This window comes from Mastacembelus armatus, chromosome 16 (assembly GCF_900324485.2).
Source record: "Mastacembelus armatus chromosome 16, fMasArm1.2, whole genome shotgun sequence".
Classification (NCBI taxonomy): Eukaryota; Metazoa; Chordata; class Actinopteri; order Synbranchiformes; family Mastacembelidae; genus Mastacembelus; species Mastacembelus armatus.
Window position 1 is genome coordinate 20,557,431 of NC_046648.1, and position 23,772 is coordinate 20,581,202.

Consider the following 23,772-nt stretch of genomic DNA (forward strand, 5'->3'; position numbering starts at 1 on the left):
GGTGAATATTTAAATAAAGAATCTTCTCCCATAACATTTCTGCCTGAATTAAATTTATATTATTATACATTATTCTTACACATAGACAAATCAATTTCGGACAAGCTTTTCTGTGGCATCATTAGTATAATTTGAGACATGTTGATCTTAAAAACTTAGCAGAGTATAGCTACACATACAGCATACATAAGCCTCTAGTCAATTGGGAACATCGTAAATATTTGTTCACTTCCTGTCAGCTGTATTTCCAATAGCATCAGTAAAACAAACATGTCTGTCACAGGCACTGTTATTCTGCAAAACTCAAGGTAAAATAAATATGTTTAACTTTAACTATATAGTATATATATAAAAAAATATTCTTAACTGTGATGAAACTGTATAAAAGAAAACTGCATTCAAAATTTGACAAATTAATTTGTTTTGCAATAGACTTAGTAAGGAACTATTTTAAGGAGCCTATGAGTCTGTGAGAACAGCAGCAGATGTCCTCTGATCAGCAGGTGAGATAGACATCCATGATGCAATACACATCTTGTAGGAAGTCAAACGCATATTTGTATTACTTCTAAATGAAACAACAGACAAGTGGCTAAAGTTAAAAAAGGTATGGATCTGTTTTAATATGAAGCTTGGTACTATTTGTCAAGGTCTATGCCTCCCCCCAGTGTGATCCATGTATAGTAATGTGTTTTATTCTTCATAGGAGTGGTGCTCTGTTTTAACCCACTGCATAATTTTTTTACATTCACTGCACCTGTGCCAGTAGCTGATTATTGCCTTCCATTTGGAGGGCTGTTGCATTATTCTTGCACTCATGAGCTCTGGTTGGCCTCTGTGGATTTTCCACAAAATCATTATCATAAATGCAGGAAAGTCCATCATTGTCAGGGTTATTCTCTAGTCTGTGTGGGCTCAACTGTCTGTCTTCATATTGTGACCTGCAGTGTTAGCAAGAGAGACAGAAAGTGAGAAATTAGCACAGGAAATTAAATTATTTCATTTCAGTATTATTTTAATTTTGGCAAATGAAACCTTTATTTCCACTTGAGCACATCAATATATGGCCCATGTTGTTAAAACATGACTTTGATGTTTTTCAGTTTCCTCATTATATATCCAATACCATATTAAGATGAAAAAGACTGAGCAAAGCATTCTTTTCATTACCTTTGAAGACTGCTGTATCTTTGTTCTTGTTGGACATTGTTCAAAGAACTTTGTGGTCTTAAAAAAGACAATGTGCACATTTTTAAAAAATCTTTGTTAAATGTTGAACAAAAAATCCAAAGCATGCCAGTGTAGCACACACAACACAGTGATTGTCAATATGTAAGTATAATGACAGTAAAAAGATGGACCATCATAACTTAACCATAAACTTTGATAAGGGGCAAAGTCTACTAGACTACTGTGGTATATTTTCTGCAAATGAATATTGCACATCCAAACAACAAACCAATGCATCAGCAAATAAATACTGTTGCTGACAACCACATGGGAAGATGGGCTGTAAAAGCAAAATAGCTTTACTACTATTAAAGATACCACACACACATACAAACTGTTGATCGTCCAGAGTGTAACTTACATGTTTTTGACAACTTTCTTATTGATAAATGTTTGGTGTCACTGCCTCGTGAGTTCCAAGCTGTGCAAGATACATTAGTCTGACTTTTAGCTGGGCCACCTATTTCCCCAGAACTACATTTTTCAAATTTATATATCTGGACTCAAAGGAGGGGGCAGCATGGTGGCTTAGTGGTTAGCACTGTTGCCCCACAGGAAGAAGGTCCTGGGTTTGTATCCCCCAAGGGGCCTTTCTGTGTGGAATTCTCTCCGTGCTTGTGTGGGTTTTCTCCAGGTACTCCGGTTTCCTCCCACAGTCCAAACACATGTATGTCAGGTTGATTGGTGACTCTAAATTGCCCATAGGAGTGAGTGTGAGTGTGTGAGGTTGTTTCTCTATATGTGGCCCTGTGATGGACTGGTGACCTGTCCTGGGTGTACCCCTGCCTTTCACCCAAAGAGAGCTGGGATAGGCTCCAGAAGATCCCTGTGACCCTGGTTAGGAATAAGTGGGTATAGATGATGGATGGATGGATGGATGGACACAAAGGAGGATGGAAGAATGTTGTTTCCATCAATGGCCCAGGATACAGAGGCGTGAGGGGATGCCTCAGCCTGGCAGATACATCTCAGAATTTCCCCTGCCAGGTAACAGGAAGGCTCAGGAAGGATTACTGAGGCATCTACCAAAATGGAAGAAAAACTATTGTTACTTAACATGTAACATGTATGACTTTTTTACTATTCACTTAAAATATGACAAGATATGTATCTAAGATGATGTAAGATCTTACCTTGTGTAATTTCGCCACACTCCATCTGACTTGACAGAATCGTGTATCTAAACATATTACGAAAAATGACTGATCCTAAAATGCAAATTTTTCAGTCATACTGTGGAATACAGAACATCATCAATTGGGGCACATTGTAGTCACACAAATAATTGAGTAAACAAAACAAAACAAACAAACTTAAAAATAACATATTTGTGCCGGGTTTTATTATAGGGGCGGGACTTAGGGCGGAAGTTTACAATGCTGCCATGGCTACTTTCAACACAGGCGATATCAAGGGACTCTCGCGGGTCCAAATGGAGTTAGCTAGCTAATTAGCTAGCTGAAGTGAACAACAAAATGAGTTTTGAAATATTTTTTAAGTTGTATTGTGTGACAGTATGGAGCTTAGGTAGCTAGCTAAAAGAAAATCAACCGAGTCGAAAAAACACCTCAGTGGTCAGCTCTTGTCTGCCATTGTAACTTTACTTTTTCATCTCTGCTGCAACCTCCGGATTAGTTGGGCTAAAACGCAATAAAGTTAGCTAGTTTAAAATGTAAGACGTAGCTAGTTATGTTTAAAAGCCGAACGGTGTTATTTTGTGAATCCACGCTTTATCAGCAAAAGATGAATACTGTTTTCCGAGCTACCGTTTAAGTTAGCGTTATGCTAGCTAAACCCTCGGCATCACCATAACAACAGAGAGAGTCTACGGTTTTTACGGGTGAACTAACGTTTTATCGCTTCTCATGCATGAGTCATTTTACGTGTAGCTAGAATAGCTAGCTAACTAGGTGTATAATTTAACAGCTAACGCTAGCTAATTTAATGTACTTCATAGCTCTGTCTGCCAACATTGGAAATGCTTAAGCTTGGATACTGTTATGGAGATTTTGAGAGACTTCAGTATTCTTTGGAGAGTCTGAAATGAACTGGAAGCCAAATGCCTGTTAGATATTTTATTGTCTTTGTCACTGTCGTGACAGAGTCCTAAAGCAGTTTGCCAGAGAGTGATAGAGAAACAAAGGTCACAATGAGTTTTATACAGTACTATCAGGATGGATACAGAAGCTACCGGAATTTGGTAGGCAACACACTGATTGAGTGAGTCGAGGCGTTCTAGACAGAAAGACAAAAACAGTAACAAACAGGTGCCATAACAATGATTTGTGCAAAGGACATATCCTTATAGTTCATCAAATAGACATTCCCACTGCAGTACATTGTCAAGATGTGTACATTGTCATGTTGTGGATTTTTCAGTTCCGTTCAGTTCAGTATTTTGGTTAATTTCCTGTTTTCTCCCGTGTTGATCTTGGGTAGCTTTGTGTTCATTAGTTTGATCAGTTCCTCCTGTTTGTCATTAGTTCTTTGTTCTGAGGGTATTTATATCTCCCGTTTTTCTTTGTTCTTTATCGGAGCATTACGTTGGTTCACATATGTTCGTGGAGTGTGTTTCACCGTTTCTAGTTTTTGTTTTGCCCGCCGAGAATTATAAGATACTTACGATGCATGGGTGGCATTTGCTGCTATAGCATTATCTGGTTGAGGTGGATCTAGTTTTAATTAACTACTTCCAACCTTGAAACAAGCCTGGGTTTTTAACAACACTATAAGGGCGCAGATCTTGGGAGATAAAAAAAATGCACCACTGAATCTGTAATCGTTTGTGCACAAGCTGAAGCTGAAGAAACTTTTTTCATGTTTATAGTGAATATGAATGTAAGAATAATCTGTACATGCACTTGATTATTATGTTTTCAGTGTTTAACATAGTGGAACATTTGTTTTTTCTCTTATGCAATGGTTTACTTGCTTAATTTTCCAAATTGTAAACTGTGAATCAGTGACTGCTTAGTCCAGTAATAAGGAATAATGGACACCCTTTGTGTTGTTTTCTGGAAGCACCAAACTCTACATTTTAGTTCAGTAAGAAAAGACTGGTACTTGAGCACAAATGGCTGCAATCGTCTGTGCATGAGCTGAGGCTTAAGGCACTTTTTATGTTAGAGTGAATTTGAATGTAAGAACACTTGCATGCAATTTATTTTCATATTTACAGCATATACTAATGTAAACAGTTACATGCCCTTTTGATTTTTATAGCATATATGAATGACATATGCACTTTATTTTCATGTTCATACTATATAAGAATTATGCACTCTTCAATAAATTGTAACATGAAAATTCATCGAAATACATTGAGATGTGCCTGCCTATTATTAGATCAAGGTATGTATCTTATCGTTGCCCATGTATGGAGCTACGTATTGTGTCATGATGTCCTTAATGATACCCAGCCCTACACAAAATGTCATAAGTGCCCTGGGGTTTAATCATAAAATTATTTAGAGTGATGTGGGTGGTTTGGTGGAAACAAACGCATTCACTCTGAGCAGGATTAGATCACACTTAAGCTATTTTAAAGACATTACTTGCAAAACTTATAGAGTATGTAAAAAGTGGTTTAAATAAACTAGGTAAAGTTACAACTATCAAAACAATGTTACAGCAATACACAGTTTGATCTATAGAGTCTGTGATATACAACAATGGCAATAAAAACACTGAAGATAGATACATACATAGAGCACTGAAAAATGGGTTTTACACTTAGCTTTTAGTCTGCTGTTGTAATCCTAAAACAGCAATTCCAAGCTTCCTGAAAATGAACTTATCACTAGTGCTGCGGAAGTTGGAGGAGGAAAAGTAGAAGATGATGGGATCGATACAGGTGTTGAAGGTGCTTAGAAGCAAGGTGTAGTACCTCCATTTTGGACTGTGACCCTGGAAGTAACCTACTACATGAGACATGTTGTATGGCACCACACAAACAAGAAACGTAGTTAGAGTCCCTAAGGCCATGCCGATTGCCTTCTTCTTCTGTCTGCAGGATATTCTTGGGCGACTGTACAGGATCAAGATGCAGCGCATGTAGCAATAAACACAAATTATAAGAGGAACAAGGCAGAGCAGAAAGAACGCTTCCACACGTACTGGGAGAAGGACCTTTAACTGCTTTTCTGTGAAGTTCTCGTAGCAAACAGTGGAATTTTTGATGGACAGGGATGGATGGTTCAGTGTTATAAAAGTGATGCTGCAGTGTGCTGCTGAGATTATCCAAATAGCAGCACTGATCACTATTACATACACAGGTTTGTGCAGCTGACAATAGGTGATCGGGAATGCTACTCCAATGTAGCGAACCACACTGACTGCCATGAGCAGCATGGAGCTGGTGTAGATTGTGAAGAAGAAGGTAAAAGCGGTGACGGAGCACAGGATGTCGGGAAGGTTCCATTTCATATCTGACACTGCCTCGTGCATCTTGAAAGGAAGTATGATCAAGAAGAGCAGGTCAGAGACAGTCAGATTGAGTAGCAGGATGTCAGTCGGCCCTGGCTTAGACAGGATCTTGCTAGTAAAGGCACAGAGAGCCAGGAGGTTGGCTGGCAGGCCTATCACAAAGGAAATAATGTAAACCGAGAGGACAACCATACTCCTCACCTCTAGCTCCATTATGACCCTAAACCAAAAGAAGTGAAAAAACGAGACGAATGTTAAAAAATGTCTTCTGTACCAATGACTTGCTAAATTAACTATGTATGACTGACTGATGTGGGCAAATATGAAACATTTAGTTAAACAAAACTTAAGGAGGGAATGTAAGGAAATATGAAATCTTCATCATCTTAAAGATAGCACCACCATCAAAATCCTAATTGGCACCTTTTATTAATTCCAAATTATAATTTTTATGAATTATAGTATTATGTTATTTGGTTGTATATAATATGAATGCATCTATATGGAGAAAATCAAGCAAAATTCAGTTTCATGACTGATCACAGATCACGCTTAGCTTTGAGACACTAGATCTAAACTAAATCTCAACAGAAAAGAATGATCTGCAAACTTTAATAAGGTAATGATAATCACTTACCTAGTTGTAGAAGATTTAAAAATTCTTACTGCTTTAAAAAAAAAAACAACTACAGCTCTGTGTCATTTGCTGTACTGTGCTTTTCATCAATAACAACAAGTCAGTTCAAAGATAAGCTGATGTACAATATCAACCGGAAACACTTGAGTCAGACTAAACCCCAGTGTGATACAAAGGTGTAGCTGTTTTATACTGCTTAATAAAGAACCAGCTATGTCTGTCACAGGCACTATTTTGCAAAATATGTATATGCTGATGTCTTAATGGAAGATATATATAAAACTAGCTATGCTTAACTGTGATGAACTGTATAAAGGAACACTGTGTACTATGTACATATTTAAAAAATTAATTTGTTTTTCAAATCACTATATTAAAGTGCTTACTATGTGTGAGAACAGCAGCAGATGTCCTCTGATCAGCAGATCAGATAGACATCCATGTTGCCATAAACATCCTGCAGGAAGTCAAACACATATTTGTATTATTTCTAAATGAAACAACAGAAAAGTGGCTAAAGTTAAAAAAGGTATAGATCTGTTTTAATATGAAGCTTGGTACTATTTGTCAAGGTCTATGCCTCCCCCCAGTGTGATCCATGTATAGTAATGTGTTTTATTCTTCATAGGAGTGATGCTCTGTTTTAACCCACTGCATAATTTTTTTACATTCACTGCACCTGTGCCAGTAGCTGATTATTGCCTTCCATTTGGAGGGCTGTTGCATTATTCTTGCACTCATGAGCTCTGGTTGGCCTCTGTGGATTTTCCACAAAATCATTATCATAAATGCAGGAAAGTCCATCATTGTCAGGGTTATTCTCTAGTCTGTGTGGGCTCAACTGTCTGTCTTCATATTGTGACCTGCAGTGTTAGCAAGAGAGACAGAAAGTGAGAAATTAGCACAGGAAATTAAATTATTTCATTTCAGTATTATTTTAATTTTGGCAAATGAAACCTTTATTTCCACTTGAGCACATCAATATATGGCCCATGTTGTTAAAACATGACTTTGATGTTTTTCAGTTTCCTCATTATATATCCAATACCATATTAAGATGAAAAAGACTGAGCAAAGCATTCTTTTCATTACCTTTGAAGACTGCTGTATCTTTGTTCTTGTTGGACATTGTTCAAAGAACTTTGTGGTCTTAAAAAAGACAATGTGCACATTTTAAAAAAAATCTTTGTTAAATGTTGAACAAAAAATCCAAAGCATGCCAGTGTAGCACACACAACACAGTGATTGTCAATATGTAAGTATAATGACAGTAAAAAGATGGACCATCATAACTCAGCCATAACAAAGTCTACCAACCTGTTTGTGGAATGTTTTCTGCAAATGAATATTGCACATCCAAACAACAAACCAATGCCCAGGAGCATAAATGCTGATGCTGACAACCACATGGGAAGATGGGCTGTAAAAGCAAAATAGCTTTACTACTATTTAAGATACCACACTCACATACAAACTGTTGATCGCGTGTAACTTACATGTTTTTGACAAGTTTCTTATTGATAAATATTTGGTGTCTCTGCCTCGTGAGTTCCAAGCTGTGCAAGATACATTAGTCTGACTTTTAGCTGGGCCACCTATTTCCCCAGAAACTACATTTTTCTTATTTATATATCTCGACTCAAAGGAGGATGGAAGAGTGTTGTTTCCATCAATGGTCCAGGATATGGAGGCATTAGGGGATGCCTCAGCCTGGCAGATACATCTCAGAATTTCTCCTGCCACATAGCAGGACGGCTCGGGCAGGATTACTGGGGCATCTACAAAAATGGAACAAAAATATTATTACCTAAAACGCAATCACACCTCATGATGTTTAAGGCATAATATTCTTTAATTTAAGTGATTTTAAGGTTTTTTTGTTTGTTTTAATTGAGTAATAAGCCAAACAATTGAGTAAAAACAGAAACAAACCTTAAAAATCCCATATTTGTGCAGATGGTTTATTATGTGTAGTTTACAAATTAAGATGTGTTTTAAGTTTTATCTTGTGATAATAACTACACATTGTGTCTGGCTATCCAAAGCACCACAACCTCCAAATGGTAACATAGTTTTGTACTGTTTATATATAGAGTGTTTTTTGAGCAGAGTCTCAAAGTTGTGGTGCTGATCAATGGCCTGAAAATGGTTACACTGAGCAAGTCCCTAATAAATCATGTTTAGCTGGATAAATTGTGGATAAATTATATCAGTAAGATGTTCTTACATTGAACATCCAGATCCAGCCATTTGGACTGTCCCACTCCAATGGCATTGTGAGCGATGCAGGAGAGAGAAGTATTCCGTGTAATATTACTAAAGGACATGTTATTCTGAGTAGAGTTTATTTTCTTGATATGACCCATCTGTCTTCTCAGCCATGAATACATGTGTGCTTGTGGGTTACAATTAGCAGCACACTCCATAATAATGCTGCCTCCCTCTGTCACCAGTTCCTCTTTCAATATCAGGGTCACAGTCACAGGTTTATCTGTAGATATCATAACACACAATTAATTATTTTAATAAGTATTTATCGATTAATAATGTGGTTCCTCAGTAAGATAAATTTAAAAAACAGTATTTTTGTCATTTTCTGCATTTTGAACAGGCAAAATGTATTACTTACATAAGACACTGAGTGTTATTTGTTGGCTTTCTGCCGTGAAGATTTTGAACTGTGCGGAGCACCTTATTGTTGTGTTATGCATTTTATATGTTCCTAGTCCTTCCATTGTTGCTGTGTACAACCATTGCCCCTGTTCTTCCTCGATGAAAGCAATTGAAGTGGAGTTTTCGAGAGCTGGTCTTATGCTCCAATGAAGAGATGGAGGTGAGAATGGGCAGGAGTATTTTATGCTGCATTTAACCTGGAAAATCTCCCCAGCAACTATTTGCTTCAGAATGGTGATACTGGGAGCTTTTCTCTCTGGAAGTCAATAGAAAGTGATAATAGAAGTTAAAAAGAGAATGCACATTTAAGATTCTATCCCTGCTGGATACATCAGAGATGTATTTGGGCCCAGGATCACTGGATAATTTATAAACCAACTCTAGCATGTTAAAATCTATTGTGTCCGTAACTGATAGCCTGTGTAAAGATTTAAAGACTGCAATGGTGTGCTCAATTCTCCTGCTTCTTGTTAAAGTCTGGTAGCAGTGATTTAAATGAGTTGAAGCTGAATGTTTCTTGTTTTTTTTTTTTTTTTCAGAGCCAGACAAAAGACACCAGTCAACTCTGCTGAAGATAAAGGCTCGGATCTGAGTCAATTAAGACATCAAGAGTTCTAACTTGGGTTTTAATCTTTGTGGCTCTAGGCAATAGCTATCATTCTTTCCTCCTCATCTGAGTTTGTATACACATGTATATGATGCTATTTTGAAATGAGCAACTAGTGGCAGTGTTTGTGGATGATTATAGTTATAGTTATAGTTCAAATCCTTTTGCTTTTCCTATGCTTCTCATTTGCATGGTGGAGTATTTTTGTATTAATATCTCAATCAAGCCCCTGGATAAATGCTCAACTTGGGTAGTAAAATATATTTTGCAAATATATATTTTCAATAATTTTCATTCATTTCATTTATGCAGACTTACAGTTTCTAAATTCACTTTTAGTTTACAAATACTTACCAACAAGGATAGTTACAGTTTGTTGGTAGAATTTTTGATTTGTTTTAGTGCCTGGGTTGACCCACACGTAAACCTTTATGTTGTTGTCAGTTGGCCTCATATCATCAATCCTCAGCGTGCAGTTTCCTTCTGCAGGTTCACCCAATAGTTTGGTGCGTCCTCTAAACTGGTGTTCAACTGTACTGGGATAAACACCATCATACACTACAGGATAATAAATGTCATGGTATTGGTACCATGTGACTCGAGAATATGGTTCTGTCTGACATCGCACCACAACACAGGTCCCCTCCACTGCCGTAACTGTTGAGGGTAATACTATTTTCCAGCTTCTTGTCTGCTGGAGTACTGAGATGCCTGTGTGGGGTGAAAGAAAGTAGAAAGTAGTAACACATGTTACTTGTGGTTGTTTTGTTTTGGAACTCAATTCTGATGCACAAAGATATTAACACTCACACTCACAAATATGAGTTTATCAAACTATTCATAGGCTTTCATCATACCAAGAAAAACAGTAAGCCATTACTTCTCAGAAATAATGAGTTGCCAAAGTTGCAGTTTTGAAAAAACTTTTGCAACATTTATAGATTATAGCCTGCTGTTTATCATATATGCAGATACACTACATAGCAAATAGTGGCAATAAAAACAATGCATGGCTATACTATTTACAATATCAGAAATGCTACGAATTTTTTAAAATACTTTGTTTTAATTAATGAATTTTGTGTACTTGCTATGTCTGTGAATCCAGAAACGGAGGAATGTGAAGTACCTGGAGAAAACCCATGCAAGCACGGGGAGAACATGCAAAACTTGGAGCTCTTAGAATGGAGAAAAAAAAATCCCCACACATTTTGTGAGAAACAAATATGATCTCGGAACAACAGTGTGGCTTACTGGTGTGTTTTTAATAATAATGTCTGCACAGGAATAAAAGTCAGGCAAATAAGCTAAACCAGATTCTGGATTCACAAACATTATACATATGTACATGAAATTGTTAGTCTCTGTATGGGATTTGTAGAATATAAACAACTAATAGATAATAATCATCAGTCTTATTTTGTAAGTTGGTAACTATAATGTATTAAGTGTATTAGTAATCTTTTCTTTGGTTGTGAGAATATTGCAAGTTTGAAGCTCTATATTAATTTCTCCCCTTCTAGGTCAAACTGTCAGACGTTCGGGAAGGATCAATATTACCAGTAAATAAGTGCAGAAGTCTGAGCAGATAAACAGTCCCCATGGAGAAGCAGCTCATGCTATACCATTCAGTAGGTCTTTTGACTTCTTAATGTCTGAAACAATGTTTAAACAGTTAGATTACATCGATTTTTATTGGACAATATCTCCAAATTACTATGCTGTTTTACACTGAGGCACGGGATAATGTGTTACTATCATAGACTAAGTCACAATGTCTTTTGATTTTATATTTTTCTTCAACTGATAGGGATAAGAGGGCTTACCTTGCCAGATGAGCTGCTGCATAAATGTGTCTGTGATGACCTACTGTGCTTGTTCACCACTACCACCACTAATCCCCTCTACACCCCCTCTGTTCTATTCAGTTTCATACAGGAAACTTGCTCAGTTTCTTTTAAAGCATTACGCCTGAATGAGAAGAAGGCCAGACACAGAGGCTCTTTCTCTTGCCTGTTTCTAAAAACTGCCATATTAACACACCACATGTTACTGAGTATATGTTTAAAACACAGTGACAAACATATACTGCACTGAACATAGTTTACATACACAAATGATAAGAATAGTGGAAACATTCAACTATAGGGCTTCTTCAGCACACATTTTAATATCAAACAAATGTTTACAGTGGCTCAGTTACAACTGTTGGTTTTCTGTGTAGAATTTACACGATCTCTGCATGTCTGCCTTTTTTTTTTTTTTTTTTTTTTCTGGGTACTCCAGCTTCCTCGCACAGTCCAAACATATTCAGGTTTTGGTTAGGCTAATTGTTGACTCTAAATTGCTCCTCTAAGATGGCCAAATGAACTCACATGAAATAGCAGCTGTTAAACCTTGATACAGTTGACTCAGTGCTGCCATCTTGCTTGTTGCAGGCAGCAGTACAGAAGATTTATTGAACTGTGTTGTTAAAAAAACATTTTGAAGTATGAATACATTCACTTAAATCAGAATGAATGACTATCATTAAATACGGTCAACATTAAAACATTAAAGATAAAGTTGTTCAACACTCCACAATTATTTCAGGGATATTATTGAAGAAAAAATCATTACATGTAAAAAAAATAATAGTATTCAGAATGTTAAAGTAAAAAAAAAAGTATACATGTGCTCTGTTTAACTCCTTAAATGTTTAACAAAGAAAATAACTTGTCTCTTGAAATGGCTTTTTTGACTCTTTCATTTACTTCAAAATTTGACAGTTAATTTAAAGCCCAGTAAAACAATCATAGAAGATCATATTATTCTTAAATTTAATATTGTCCCATATTGAAATTACAGTGACTTACATTTTGATAAGGGCTGTAGAGAAGTCAGGTTCCTCAGAAATGAGGTTACATCGAAAGGTTACATTCAAGAATGACTTAAAATTAACAACTGCAGAATAAGCCAGTTTATTTCCTTCAAATATATGTTTTATTTTCTATTAACCTGTTAAAGCGCAAAATAAAAAATAAAAAAACTAGCTACTAAATGACAAAGAATTCCAAAGAATCAATATTAATGCAAAAATAGATTGTGTATGATAAAATTTCAACAATCAACAATTTCAAACAATCTTAAGTGCATTTTTTGAACTGTTATATATGTCAATATGAATAGCACTTTTTTAATTGAAGTGAGATGAAGCCCTGCCATTTCAAACAATGCACTGCATAACTTTTGGTCATCTTTCTCCAATCAGAGCTGTGGATGAGTTCAGCAACTCCACAATCTTTGTCTGGAGCTCCCTGGCTTTTGCTGCATTCTCACCTTTATCCATATGCTCTCCTGCCACCTGGAGCCCCTTAAGGACTGACTGTAGAGCATTTACATTTTTTACTGAGTCCATCTGGTCTGTGTCAGCCTGGATCTCGTCGATCCAATCCAAGTAGGCATGAAGTAATCCAAGATCATCCACGAAATTTGAAATAATTCGGAGTCCAGGTCGACGTTGCTCCAGCTCTCTCAGCCTTCTCTTCCCCTCCTCTCCTATGTCATTCCCAACAATGCTGATGAAGGAGAAAATAACTAGGTTACCATTTTTCAATCTGATAAGACATTAACTCACACTAGATGGCAGTGTTTTTATACATTAAAGCGATGGGAACACTGAGCAGAAGGTGGCATATTTTATTCTTACGTCAGAGATTTCAGAGAGGTGTTTTTGCTGAGGCAGTTGACAATGTTTTCTGTTCCTGTCTCTGTGATCCCAGTGATGTCCAGATAGAGTTCCTCCACAGTGGTGTTACTCTCTAAAGCGTTCCACAGTTGCACAACTCCCTCTGAACCCAGGTTATTTCCACACATGCTGTATTTCCACACAATGTGTTGCAGTAAAACACATGCGTATGGTGTTACTGTACTTTTAGCTACAGGACAAATGCAAATGTCAATCTAGATCATGCTAAAATGTTTTCAGTATTCTACAGTGGCATATAGTTGGATTAAAGGTGGTACTTCAGTATTTACAAGTCTTAAATTTATTTATTGGATACTTTGGGTATAAGTGCAGGAGGATTTGACAAAGAAACAAAAGGAAACCTGACTTTTGTTGCTGCTAACCTACTTTGATAATGACAATGGCTCTCTCTAAGAAACAATGAAGTTACTCTACTTCATAGGTTTTTCAAAGTGATGTTGTAGTAAGTAATCACTGATGACTTACAAGAGATTCTTTATTTGGCACTCATTTGACTTCAAAATCGCAGATTCTAAAACAGCAGCTTGCCTGCCCAGGCAGTTGTATCTCAAACTGTAAGAGGATAGAAAAACACGTTGACATTTTTTTTGTTGTCAATTCATTCTTTGTCAAAAATATATATTGTGCTCAGGATGCCTTCAACAGAAGATTGGGTGCTCCTAGTTTACCAGTCATCTAACATTCAGACAGTCAAGCTTGCAGACATAGGGCAAGTGTAGACATAAGGAAAACTTGAAGTAAACACAGAAGTCTGAAACCAGGCTAATTTTCATTGTTCAGGATCAAAATAATTTAACAGTGTAATATAAAATCAGTTACTCACTACAGAGACTCGCAGCGATGTAGGATTGGCCCTAGTCTGTTTAGTCCGTTGTTTCCGATGTTGGAGTAACCCAAGTTGAGCTCCTGCAGCTTATGTGTGGAGAACTGCAGCACATAGTGTATTGCTGCACAGTCCACAACACTCAGCTTCATTTTAAACAGGTTGAGTTTCTTGATCTCTGGTGCTGCAATGCTTGTGGTTTCCTTCATATGGAACTCCATCAGGCAGTGGAGAAGGTTCAAGGCTGTCTGGTTCTTCAACTTCCTGCCCCTAAACTGGTTCTGGAACCACAAACCCAGTCTGGTGGGGATGCCATCCCCTTGCTCCATGGAGGAAAGAACAAGCCCATCCAACTGACCTGCCAGCCGTCCTCGGAGCATTCCCATGAAGAAGCGTGTGAACATCTGCAGACTCTCGAGCTCATCCATGTTGAGGCCTGTGTTCTGCAGTGGTGTGGCAGTGCAGGATGGTGGATGTATCCCAAAGCACCAGAAGTCCAGTGCTTGGATTATGTCTTCCTGACTGAAGAGGTTGATTACACAATAGAGGGCAGCCAGATGCTCTTGGACAGTCAAGTGAAAGAAAGAAAACATCTCCACTGTCTCCTCTTTAAGAGGCTGGAGGATGTGGCAAAGAAAGGTGCTCTGAACATCAGCAGGAATAACACCATAATTCTTCAGATCTTCTCTGTCAAACATTATCTTTTTCTGTAGAAGGTTTTCATAAGCCAGTTTACCCAGGTTTGTCAGCTGTTGCTTAGCTAGTGAGAGAACCTCAGATCTAGGGGTGCTTCTTTTAGTACTTCCCCTCAGTGCATGGTGTTTGACTGCTGTAAACAGGTAGCAGAAGTAAACCTCACTGACTGTTTTTGGTGGGTTCAGCTCCAGAGACTTTGAGTCACCAGCATCTTGAGTCTCTGAAAAGAACTCTGCCATAGCAGTACAGATGATGTAGCAATAAAGAGGAATGAAAGACAGCACAAAAAGGCTGTCATTGTTCAAAATATAATCATAAACCTTTCCAGCAACATCACTGTTTTTATAGAACTTGGAGGTATATTCCTTAACCTGGTCCTCCTCAAAACCCAGCACGACGCAACATCTCTGGAAGAAACGTTTGGGAGCTTCAGTAGATGGTCTTGTTGTGAGAATAACTGATGCCTCTGGGAGAAGGCTTCCCTGAATTAAAGCCACCATCAGCTCTGACACCAGCACCTTTGAATCCACATCAATGTTTTTTCCGGAACCATTCCAGTCCAAAGGGAATTTGAACTCATCTAATCCATCTAAGATGAAGAGCAAAGAGCTTGGCGAGGTGAAAAGATCAGGTAAAATATCTATCAGATACCGGAACCGTTCCCCAAGAAGCTCCAATAAGCTCAGTGGTGCTTTAATCAGATTAAGTTCTCTGAAGCGCAGGTCAAAAACACATGTGAATTCACGCATGCTCTTTCCAATTGCCCACTCATAGACCAGTCTTTGCACTGCCACGCTTTTTCCAATCCCAGCAATACCCTTGACTTTTACCCTTTTCACTGACCTTCCAGATGTTCCTAGTGGGCTCAATAAATGGCAAGGCTGGATGCGCTGACAAGCCCGATGGACATATATGCGAGCTCGTCTACTTGCCAAGTCAAAATACTCATGTCCACTGCTGTCAACTAAGTCATTATCTTCTGTCACAAAAAGGTCAGTATAACGGATCTCAATGTGGGAAGCGGAGTTGGAAGCCACTCCCTCACCCTCTGAGTAACACTTTAACTGCTCTGTGCGTTTCAGTAGGGTTGTTTTATGGGCAGAAATGGGAACTGCAGTGATAGACAAAAAGAAATATATTACTAACAAGTTTAAATCGCTCTTTAATTTCCTCTACTGAATATATATCTTCAATTATACTGACACACCTCTAATATTGGCTGATTTCACACTCCTTTTCGGTTTCCATTCTTCTGCAGCTGCAGATTAAAGACAGTTTCACATGACATTGTTTTCACAACAAAGGGACAAGTCATGGGAAAACGAAAACAGGAAATATGTAATATAGTAATTAGTTTTTGATAAAGAAATAGTCCTTACGTTTCACTTCAGCAGTTAAGGTGAATCCCTTCTTCTTTCCTTTTAACAGTTTAGCAAATAGACCTTTAGGCTTCTTGTCTGTGGATGTCACAGGATTCATAGATAAATATATATAAATATATTTATAAATATATATTTTTTTATGTATAATATATACATAAAAATGTTAGGTGGACAGAAGACTTTTCTCAAGGTTTTGTCTTTACTTTTTACACTAGTTGATAATTCTAATTAACTTCTCAAGGTATAATGTTTACCATGTTAACCGTTTTAGCATAAACGTCAGTGGATCACTGAAGTACATAGGAGTTGTCATGCAGAACATGATTTGGTGCCAGTCTTGAGACGCTTCATAAGCATTGGAGGACAAGTCAAGGGATTGGCAAAGTTAGTATGATATGAAATATCATGGTAATTCATCCAAAAATTGTTGAAATATTTCAGTCTAGTGGTGGAGTCTGGTAATAACATACCTAGAGCCATATTGCTAGCATAATGGCTAAAAACTTATCTTAGTAGAATTAAGTATTCTGTACTTAAGTAGAGCTAAGTATTCTGTATTCCAGCAATCACACTTGAGTTTTTATGTATTTACATCCCTTCATTGCTGCAGTCACATAAAACTACTTGGCAAGACATCACAGTTGATTGTACCTGTAATAATCTTCACACAACTTTGTTACTCGGTCAGTAAAACTCGTCTTTGTAGATGAAAAACAATATTATTAACCTTTCTTTTAACTCTACCTCATAGCTTATATAATGTTTACAGTATACAATTATCATTTATCATTTGAATATGAAAGCAACCTTACCTTCAGCTTTTACAGGTGTAACCTCTGGTTTAGCGATGGCATTATTCTGGCAGTGTCTCTCCACCCAGAACTGTAAATCCCTGCAATAATAATCTTGCACCTCTTTCAGCACCAGCAGGAACTTTTGGCTGCTTTCCTCAGTGGCACACACTGTCTCTAGAACCTGGGCCACAGCATTGGATGGTGACCTCTCCAATAGAGACAGGTATTGGGCAGAGGAGAGCACTTCAGCGTCACGCAGCCAACGCAGCAGTGGTGCTGGGTGGTCACGAGTCCAGTTTAGCACCAACTCTTTCTGAGACTGGAGCAGCTGCTGAGCTGCTGAATTCATGACTTCAGAAAGTGGTGTTAGACTGTGAAGAGGAATAAATTAAATACTGTATGTGATCCTAATATGAATGGCTGCTTAGGACCCTCTGTAAGAAAACATTAAAACTTACAATACAGTTGACTTTAGAGATCTCACACAAACTACTGCAAACTACAACATGAAAAACATTATGGTACTGCACAAAAATACTATAATAATACTATTATTACCTGCTTACCTCACAGAAATACTTTGATTTTACATTCTGTCAGTTTTCTGCATGTTCCATTTGGCCATTGTAGTCATGGGTATTTGCTTGAAAATTGTTTGCTCTGTCTTCAGGTGCAGGGAGGTGGAGTGTCGTGACTTAGGCAGCAATGCAAACAAACTTTACTTGGTCCATAGTTCAAGTAGTTGAAGTCTTTGTCCCTGAGTGTGATTACTTGGTTTTGTTTGTTCTTACAGAAACCATTCCTCTCCCATAACCTGGAGCTAATGCTAAGAAAAATGCAAAACTGGCATGCATTAATTACATATTGTGACTTCAAAATCCAATGAAAATCTGAAAAGTGTCATATTTTTGTTATTCGCCAGCAATAAGTCATTCTAAACAGTCTTCTTAAAATGCAATAGTTTCAGTGTGACACTTGTCACCTTTGCTTTCCTTTACTTTCACATAACTGTGGTGACCTACTTACATTGATTGTTGACAGCACAGTAATATATCAGTGTTCTGCAGATATATTAATCATTAATCTGTTTTATTCAGCTTTCTCTGGAACTTTATCAGTTTTATCACACTTTTAGAGGCTTGGTTAAGTTGGCCTGTGTAGACAGTGGGAATCAAAAAGGAACAGATTTTTCTGTTAGAGCCTTTGAGGAAATGGACCACAGCATGAGACTGACTCACCCGTTGTCATGTGTTGTCTCACAGATACTTGCTGAGGTCTTTCTTTCCCTAGCAAACAATTTATTGTTCCAACATCTGAAAGAGTCTTCTGAAAGTCTTGTGAAACCTTGAAATAAGTTAAATTATTTTAATACTTATTGGTTGTAAAAGGATATCATCAGCCATTAGGATACTTAAAAGAATGTAATGAATGGATATATAAACATAACTAAGATGTTTAAGAGGTGGCTAAAAGTGAAGTCATAGTACAACAAGCACAATGAAACAATCCAACTTCCCCCTCTTTGCTCCTTTTGTTCATCCTTCCCTCTGTCTGTGCTGGCAGAGCAGGTTTGCAGTCATGCATGTGCGCACTGTCCTTCCTGTGTCTCCTCTGATTATTGGTGAGTACTTTAATATGTTAATATACTTTTTTAATGCATTTACGTATGAATGCCAATTACTTTTATTACCCACCACATATTGTAGATCTCAGTAAAGTTAAATACTCATTCTGCCTGATTACCCCAATTTTACTAGATGTAGAGATGTAGAAATATTTTTTGTGTGAATGTCTCCTGGAGAATGTAATAGATGAGACTATTACATTATACTCACCAATAGGAATAACTTTTGTTTGAGAAGTTACAAATGCATTTATTTTATCCATGAAGTGGAAATAAATATGCAAGCATACCCTGAAGTAGATTATTTATTTATTTGGCAACGACATTTTAGAGTACAAAACTTGTAGTATATTAGCTGCAGAGCCAAAAATGTGGTTGACCTCTTCCCTTTTTCTAATTTTACATCTGTTGTGAAATGTTTCTGGATCATATTATGCATTTGCAGATAGTGCAGTGGAATACAACCATTCAAAAAAACCTGCTAAATTAAATTTATACTGTATAATCAGCATTCAGATGAAGGTTTTTGAATGGGAGTTGAAAAGTAATTTAGATTGGGGCCTGCATTTTTGAATCTCTTGATCCGTAGTGGTCAAATAAAAACAAGATACTAAAACTTAAAACTATTACAAAGGCATTGTTATATGGTTGGATAGCTTCCCCTATAAACCTGCCATCTCCAATTATTAACACTAACTTAAAATAAGGCATAGTTACATCAGGTCCAGCTTGTTAAATGATTTTCTTTTCTCCATCACAATAGCAACCCTATGTTGGGGGGTCTGGGCTGTCTCCCCTTTACCATCTGTTCCCAACCGTGTCCAAGCCCTGGTGGGCTCCTGTGTGGTGATCCCCTGTTCTTTCACTCCTCTAGCTCCCCGTCTTGTCAAGGGGAGGAAGGAGAGGGTGGACGTCAGGCTGAGGTTCAGGGGTGGTAGCCATTTGTTTCCTCTTCGGAGTACTGCTTTTAATAGTGAGGACAGGGATCAGGTGAGCAGGGATTTCCAAGGCCGGACATCCCTCTTTGGGCGAACTGCAGATGGAGACTGTGCAGTGAAGCTGGAAAGGGTCAGTCAGGAGGACTCACGGATGTTTGAGATTGCTCTAAAGAGAGGTGATGAGTTACTTTGGGGAAAACCAATAACCTTTAATCTGGATGTCCTGGGTGAGTAAAGACATTGTACTGCCAGTCTTTCTTTTTTTCAAAACATTGCATAGGAGCTGCATTACAAAAACACAGGAAATAATTGCACACAATTATTACCTGTGTGTTTTTGTTCCACAAAAGCCCAAAAAGACAAGATGAAGTCAATAATATGTATAAAATATTATTGACTTCATCTTACATAAATAAAAATTGCCAATTACATGATGTTAACACTTTTGTGTGAATGAGGAATAATGGGCAAGTTTCTTTTACAATCTCAAAAGAATGAAAATAAATGAAGTCACAAAATAGAAGTTTTAATATGAAATCTACCACCTTAAATAGAGTTACACTGAAATATTTCCTAAACCTGCATACACATGTAAGTCTAGGACAAATCTTGTTCCTGTAGCAGATTGTGCACTGTGCTTGTGTTAGAATTAGTTTTTAATAAAACATGTAGTTATAGATCACAGTAATGATGGAGATTTTCCTCACTGATAGATAAACCTGAGGCTCCCATTATCAGTGGGATGTTGTCAGCAACAGCAGGACAGCTGGTCACCCTGAACTGCTCGGTCAGCTATTACTGTCCCTCTAGTCCTCCTGTCCTGCGGTGGAGCTGGGACAGGGGAGTCCAGCTGAACATCACTGAGCCTGGTGTTGTGCAGACACTCAACCCAGAGCCCCACAGACTGATGTTACTGGCGTCTCTGTCCTTTACTGTATCACATCAAGTGAAACCCAGGCTCAGATGTGAAGTCAGTTACCCAGGAGCCAAAGCTCTGGCCACTTTGAGGGATCTGCATGTGACATGTAAGCAGTTTTTACTTACAACTTTGTTTCTTGGCCCGGTTTACACAAAAACTGTTTCTATTTTTTATGTCTATAGTTTCACCAAAAGATGTGAAAATTCAGGTCCAGACCATGATGGTGCAAGAGGGGGGTAGTGCCTTGCTGGTCTGCTCATGTAAGGCTGACCCACCAGTGTCCGAATACCGTTGGTCATACATTCAACACGGCCATGTGGTGCACCTCCACCAGCGCACACAATCAGTTCGAGTGTACAACGTGACTCGAGACATGAAGGTCCGCTGCTCAGCACAGAACCTGATTGGTCGGGGAGAGTCTCAGCCCACACCACTAAACATACACTGTATGTAAAACTACTAAACATACACTGTATGTAAAACTACTAAACATACACTGTATGTAAAACTATCTACAATGAGCATACATGTTGACTATTTGCAAAAAAAGATCTTTCCACCTATGTTTAATTTCCAAAGATTATCATGAGGCTGATGTGATGAGTGTTTTACTGCTCTTGTTGAAAGATTCAAGAAAGATTATTTTTTTCACTTCTCACTGGATGTGTGTGATCAAAAGAGTAAACACACTGACCATCTTGTTAGTTTGCCAGGCAACTAGTGATTCTAAATTGCCTGTGAATTGTAGTTTTTACATTTGTTTTGGTTTTTCTTGGGGTTTTTTTTTTTTGGTATTTGTTCATTTGTGCAAATAAAGGGCTGGCAGGTTCACAATGTTGGCACTGAGCAGAGTATAAAATGTAAAACTACGTCCCCTCTATCCTCCAGATAAACCAGTCATCCTGCGGCTCTCGTCCAGCTGTGTAGTAGAGGAGCTGGAGGTGCTGTGCCGCTGTTCAGTTGACTCTAACCCCAAACCTGCAATCACCTGGAGTGTTAATGGGACTGTTCCACCTTGTGATTACAACATGTCGGTAACATCAGGGAATCACATGCTAACAGCTGCTTTGAGGGGCCATATGGACAAACCTCAGACAGTGATCTGTTTTGCTGTCAATGCACTGGGAAATGACTCCTTCGTCATGCTGCAAGGAGAAGGTTTTCAAAACACTGTTTTCCACACTAATAACAACAACAACTATGACTTTGTATATTTATTAATCCTGATGTACAGTAGAGCTGGTGCACTAACATCTCTGCAAGATGCCTGCAGCTTGACAAAAGTAACAAGAATAAGCTGCATTATTAAATGCTGCAAAGAACATTTTATGTTGTAGCCTTCAGTGGAGATGCAAGTTTTCCATTGGTGCAGTCTTAGCACGTTAAATTATAGAACTTTTTTACTGGTCTTGTTACTATGGATATCAAAGTAAAAGCATTAAATCAAACATGAAGACCATGAATATGTTAGAAAAAGACAGACTTACGCCATAATGCACGTTCTATTCACAATATATGAAGCTGTATTAAGTATAGGTGTACATCATAAATTTGTGCTGATTCATTGTTTTTGTCCATATACAGATACAGTGCCTTTTCTGTGGTTGCTGATACCTGCTGTCGCCGTTTGTTTGGTCATAATCCTTGTGTCTTTAATTTTGTACTGGTACCGAAAAAGAGCTGAAAAGTATGTGAAGTAAACCAACCATTTTAATGCTCACTGAAATTGACCACAAAAAGCAATAATATGTATTTTGTGAGGTTACACACAGTACTCATTCTGCTCCTCTCAGAGGCATCCTGAGAAGACATCCAGCTGTATGCCCTGAGGGCTTGGGAATTTATCAGGACAGGATGCCCCTCTATATTAACTGCACAGACGTCACTCATGTCTACACCAATGGCAGCTATCAACTTGTATATCAGAACTGCACACCTCTTTTTGTCCGTACTAACCAGGTATTGGATTAACTTGATCTTTTAGTGCAGTTTATGTTTTGAATAACAGAGAGCACTGCATTGGCAAAAGTCTATAAATCTCTAATTCCTAAAATTTGAGGTTCCTTAACTGTTATCTGTCATCCTATTTTTAGATCCGTCCAATGGGCCGAAGAGGTGGAGAGAGAAGAAGAGGAAAAGATGGTGGAGGAATAGACAGACGAGCCGATTTAGGAGTCAGACGCACAAGAGAGGTGCAGAGCACTGTTGCAGCTGATGCAGAAACAGCCATCTACCTGGAGATCCTCTAAGTTCTCAGCCACGATTCACATATTACATTCAACTCCTCATATACATTCTTACTAATGTAACCATGTAGTTTCCAGGCTATTGTATATACTGTACACATTATATCTGTATGTCATCCGTATTTCAAAGTCAAACACTGATCTCTTTCATACTGAATCATTTCTGTCTCTTTGAGTGTTCATCATTTCATTCAGGGTCTATTCTGCAGCAAGCTAATCCTTGAAGGCACAACCCTCAGATTTGATTTACTCTTGCCGTTTAGCTATTCCAGTTGCATGTCTGATACAAAGTGATCCTCCAGCTGGGTTTAAAGTTCCTCTAGAGAGAAAGACTGCAGCTAAAGATGTTATGCAATTTGCAATATTTATTACATAAAGAAGTCTATAATAATGCTCATAAAAGAGTCATGTCACATGTCTACTTTACTAAGCATCCCCTGAAAGTTTTTACAGAGTCAAGGAAGCACAATACAGCCCTGATACTGAAACACCTAATTGGATCTGAGCATTTGTTTTTTGGGGTTTTTTTTTCACTTCACTTACAGAGAATGGCATTAGCATATGTTTTAGAACTGCTGTAAATGCAAAGTGAAAAAAAGCCTTAGTTATTAATAAATATGAATGAGGAAAATCTATCAGTTTGACATTCCAAACTAACATAAATATCTACTTGATTTAATCAGCAGATATCTCAAATCTGACTATACAGTTATGTCTTCATATTTTTCATCAGGTTTTTCTCTAGTGGAATTTTGAATGAATGAAGAGATATCTGATTTATTTTATTGTGTTACCTGTAAAAGACTGGAAAACGAAGCACTTTAATTTCCACATTTGTAGTCACATTAGAAAGGGGAGGAGTTAAGCTGTACTTTTGCTGCTATCAGAAAAAGGTGTGAGAAAAGATTAAAAGGTTACTTAACGTCAAAATAATCCATATTTAATCATGTCACTAAATACACAAATACAAAATAATCATGCCACTTAATGCATATGCATTATAATAACATTTCTTTACAAAGGCCTATAA

The 23,772-nt window shown here is 37.7% G+C and overlaps 4 protein-coding genes across 4 annotated transcripts; 1 reads left to right on the forward strand and 3 right to left on the reverse strand.

Annotated features, from left to right (window-relative positions):
- Nucleotides 1-4,439: 4,439 nt before the first annotated feature.
- On the reverse strand, nt 4,440-5,890 carry LOC113136257 (free fatty acid receptor 2-like). The gene has a single exon (XM_026316908.2). The coding sequence runs from the start codon at nt 5,866-5,868 to the stop codon at nt 4,963-4,965; it is 906 nt and encodes a 301-aa protein (XP_026172693.1). The 5' UTR covers nt 5,869-5,890; the 3' UTR covers nt 4,440-4,962.
- A 748-nt stretch (nt 5,891-6,638) lies between these two features.
- On the reverse strand, nt 6,639-11,450 carry LOC113136240 (myelin-associated glycoprotein-like). Its single transcript, XM_026316876.1, has 10 exons — nt 11,399-11,450; nt 11,133-11,227; nt 9,927-10,283; nt 8,922-9,221; nt 8,520-8,783; nt 7,789-8,070; nt 7,610-7,712; nt 7,385-7,441; nt 6,972-7,155; nt 6,639-6,749 (listed from the first exon to the last, which is right to left on the reverse strand). Exons 2-10 carry the CDS (start codon nt 11,188-11,190, stop codon nt 6,711-6,713), a joined length of 1,644 nt encoding a protein of 547 aa, XP_026172661.1. The 5' UTR covers nt 11,191-11,227; nt 11,399-11,450; the 3' UTR covers nt 6,639-6,710.
- A 1,247-nt stretch (nt 11,451-12,697) lies between these two features.
- Nucleotides 12,698-17,778, reverse strand: LOC113136231 (NLR family CARD domain-containing protein 3-like). The gene is made up of 7 exons (XM_026316853.2): nt 17,034-17,778; nt 16,219-16,296; nt 16,047-16,097; nt 14,144-15,950; nt 13,786-13,872; nt 13,261-13,428; nt 12,698-13,129 (listed from the first exon to the last, which is right to left on the reverse strand). The coding sequence occupies exons 1-7, from the start codon at nt 17,362-17,364 to the stop codon at nt 12,805-12,807; spliced, it is 2,847 nt and encodes a 948-aa protein (XP_026172638.1). The 5' UTR covers nt 17,365-17,778; the 3' UTR covers nt 12,698-12,804.
- Nucleotides 17,779-18,496: 718 nt separating this feature from the next.
- Nucleotides 18,497-23,139, forward strand: LOC113136239 (B-cell receptor CD22). Its single transcript, XM_026316875.1, has 8 exons — nt 18,497-18,636; nt 19,403-19,804; nt 20,291-20,602; nt 20,679-20,942; nt 21,385-21,654; nt 22,081-22,183; nt 22,290-22,455; nt 22,590-23,139. Exons 1-8 carry the CDS (start codon nt 18,513-18,515, stop codon nt 22,743-22,745), a joined length of 1,797 nt encoding a protein of 598 aa, XP_026172660.1. The 5' UTR covers nt 18,497-18,512; the 3' UTR covers nt 22,746-23,139.
- The last annotated feature ends 633 nt before the right edge of the window (nt 23,140-23,772 follow it).

Coding starts and splice junctions, on each gene's coding strand:
- LOC113136257 (XM_026316908.2), bottom strand. CDS start 5,868: ATGGAGCTAGAGGTGAGGAGTATGGTTGTCCTCTCGGTTTACATTATT.
- LOC113136240 (XM_026316876.1), bottom strand. CDS start 11,190: ATGAGCTGCTTCTCCATGGGGACTGTTTATCTGCTCAGACTTCTGCAC. Junction 9,222..9,926: donor AACTGTAACTATCCTTGTTG/GTAAGTATTTGT, acceptor ATTGACTTCCAG/AGAGAAAAGCTCCCAGTATC. Junction 8,071..8,519: donor GCTGGATCTGGATGTTCAAT/GTAAGAACATCT, acceptor CCATTTTTGTAG/ATGCCCCAGTAATCCTGCCC.
- LOC113136231 (XM_026316853.2), bottom strand. CDS start 17,364: ATGAATTCAGCAGCTCAGCAGCTGCTCCAGTCTCAGAAAGAGTTGGTG. Junction 16,297..17,033: donor TACACCTGTAAAAGCTGAAG/GTAAGGTTGCTT, acceptor TGACATCCACAG/ACAAGAAGCCTAAAGGTCTA. Junction 13,429..13,785: donor TGCCAAATAAAGAATCTCTT/GTAAGTCATCAG, acceptor GTGGAAATACAG/CATGTGTGGAAATAACCTGG.
- LOC113136239 (XM_026316875.1), top strand. CDS start 18,513: ATGAAACAATCCAACTTCCCCCTCTTTGCTCCTTTTGTTCATCCTTCC. Junction 20,943..21,384: donor CACACCACTAAACATACACT/GTATGTAAAACT, acceptor TCTATCCTCCAG/ATAAACCAGTCATCCTGCGG. Junction 22,456..22,589: donor TTTTTGTCCGTACTAACCAG/GTATTGGATTAA, acceptor TCCTATTTTTAG/ATCCGTCCAATGGGCCGAAG.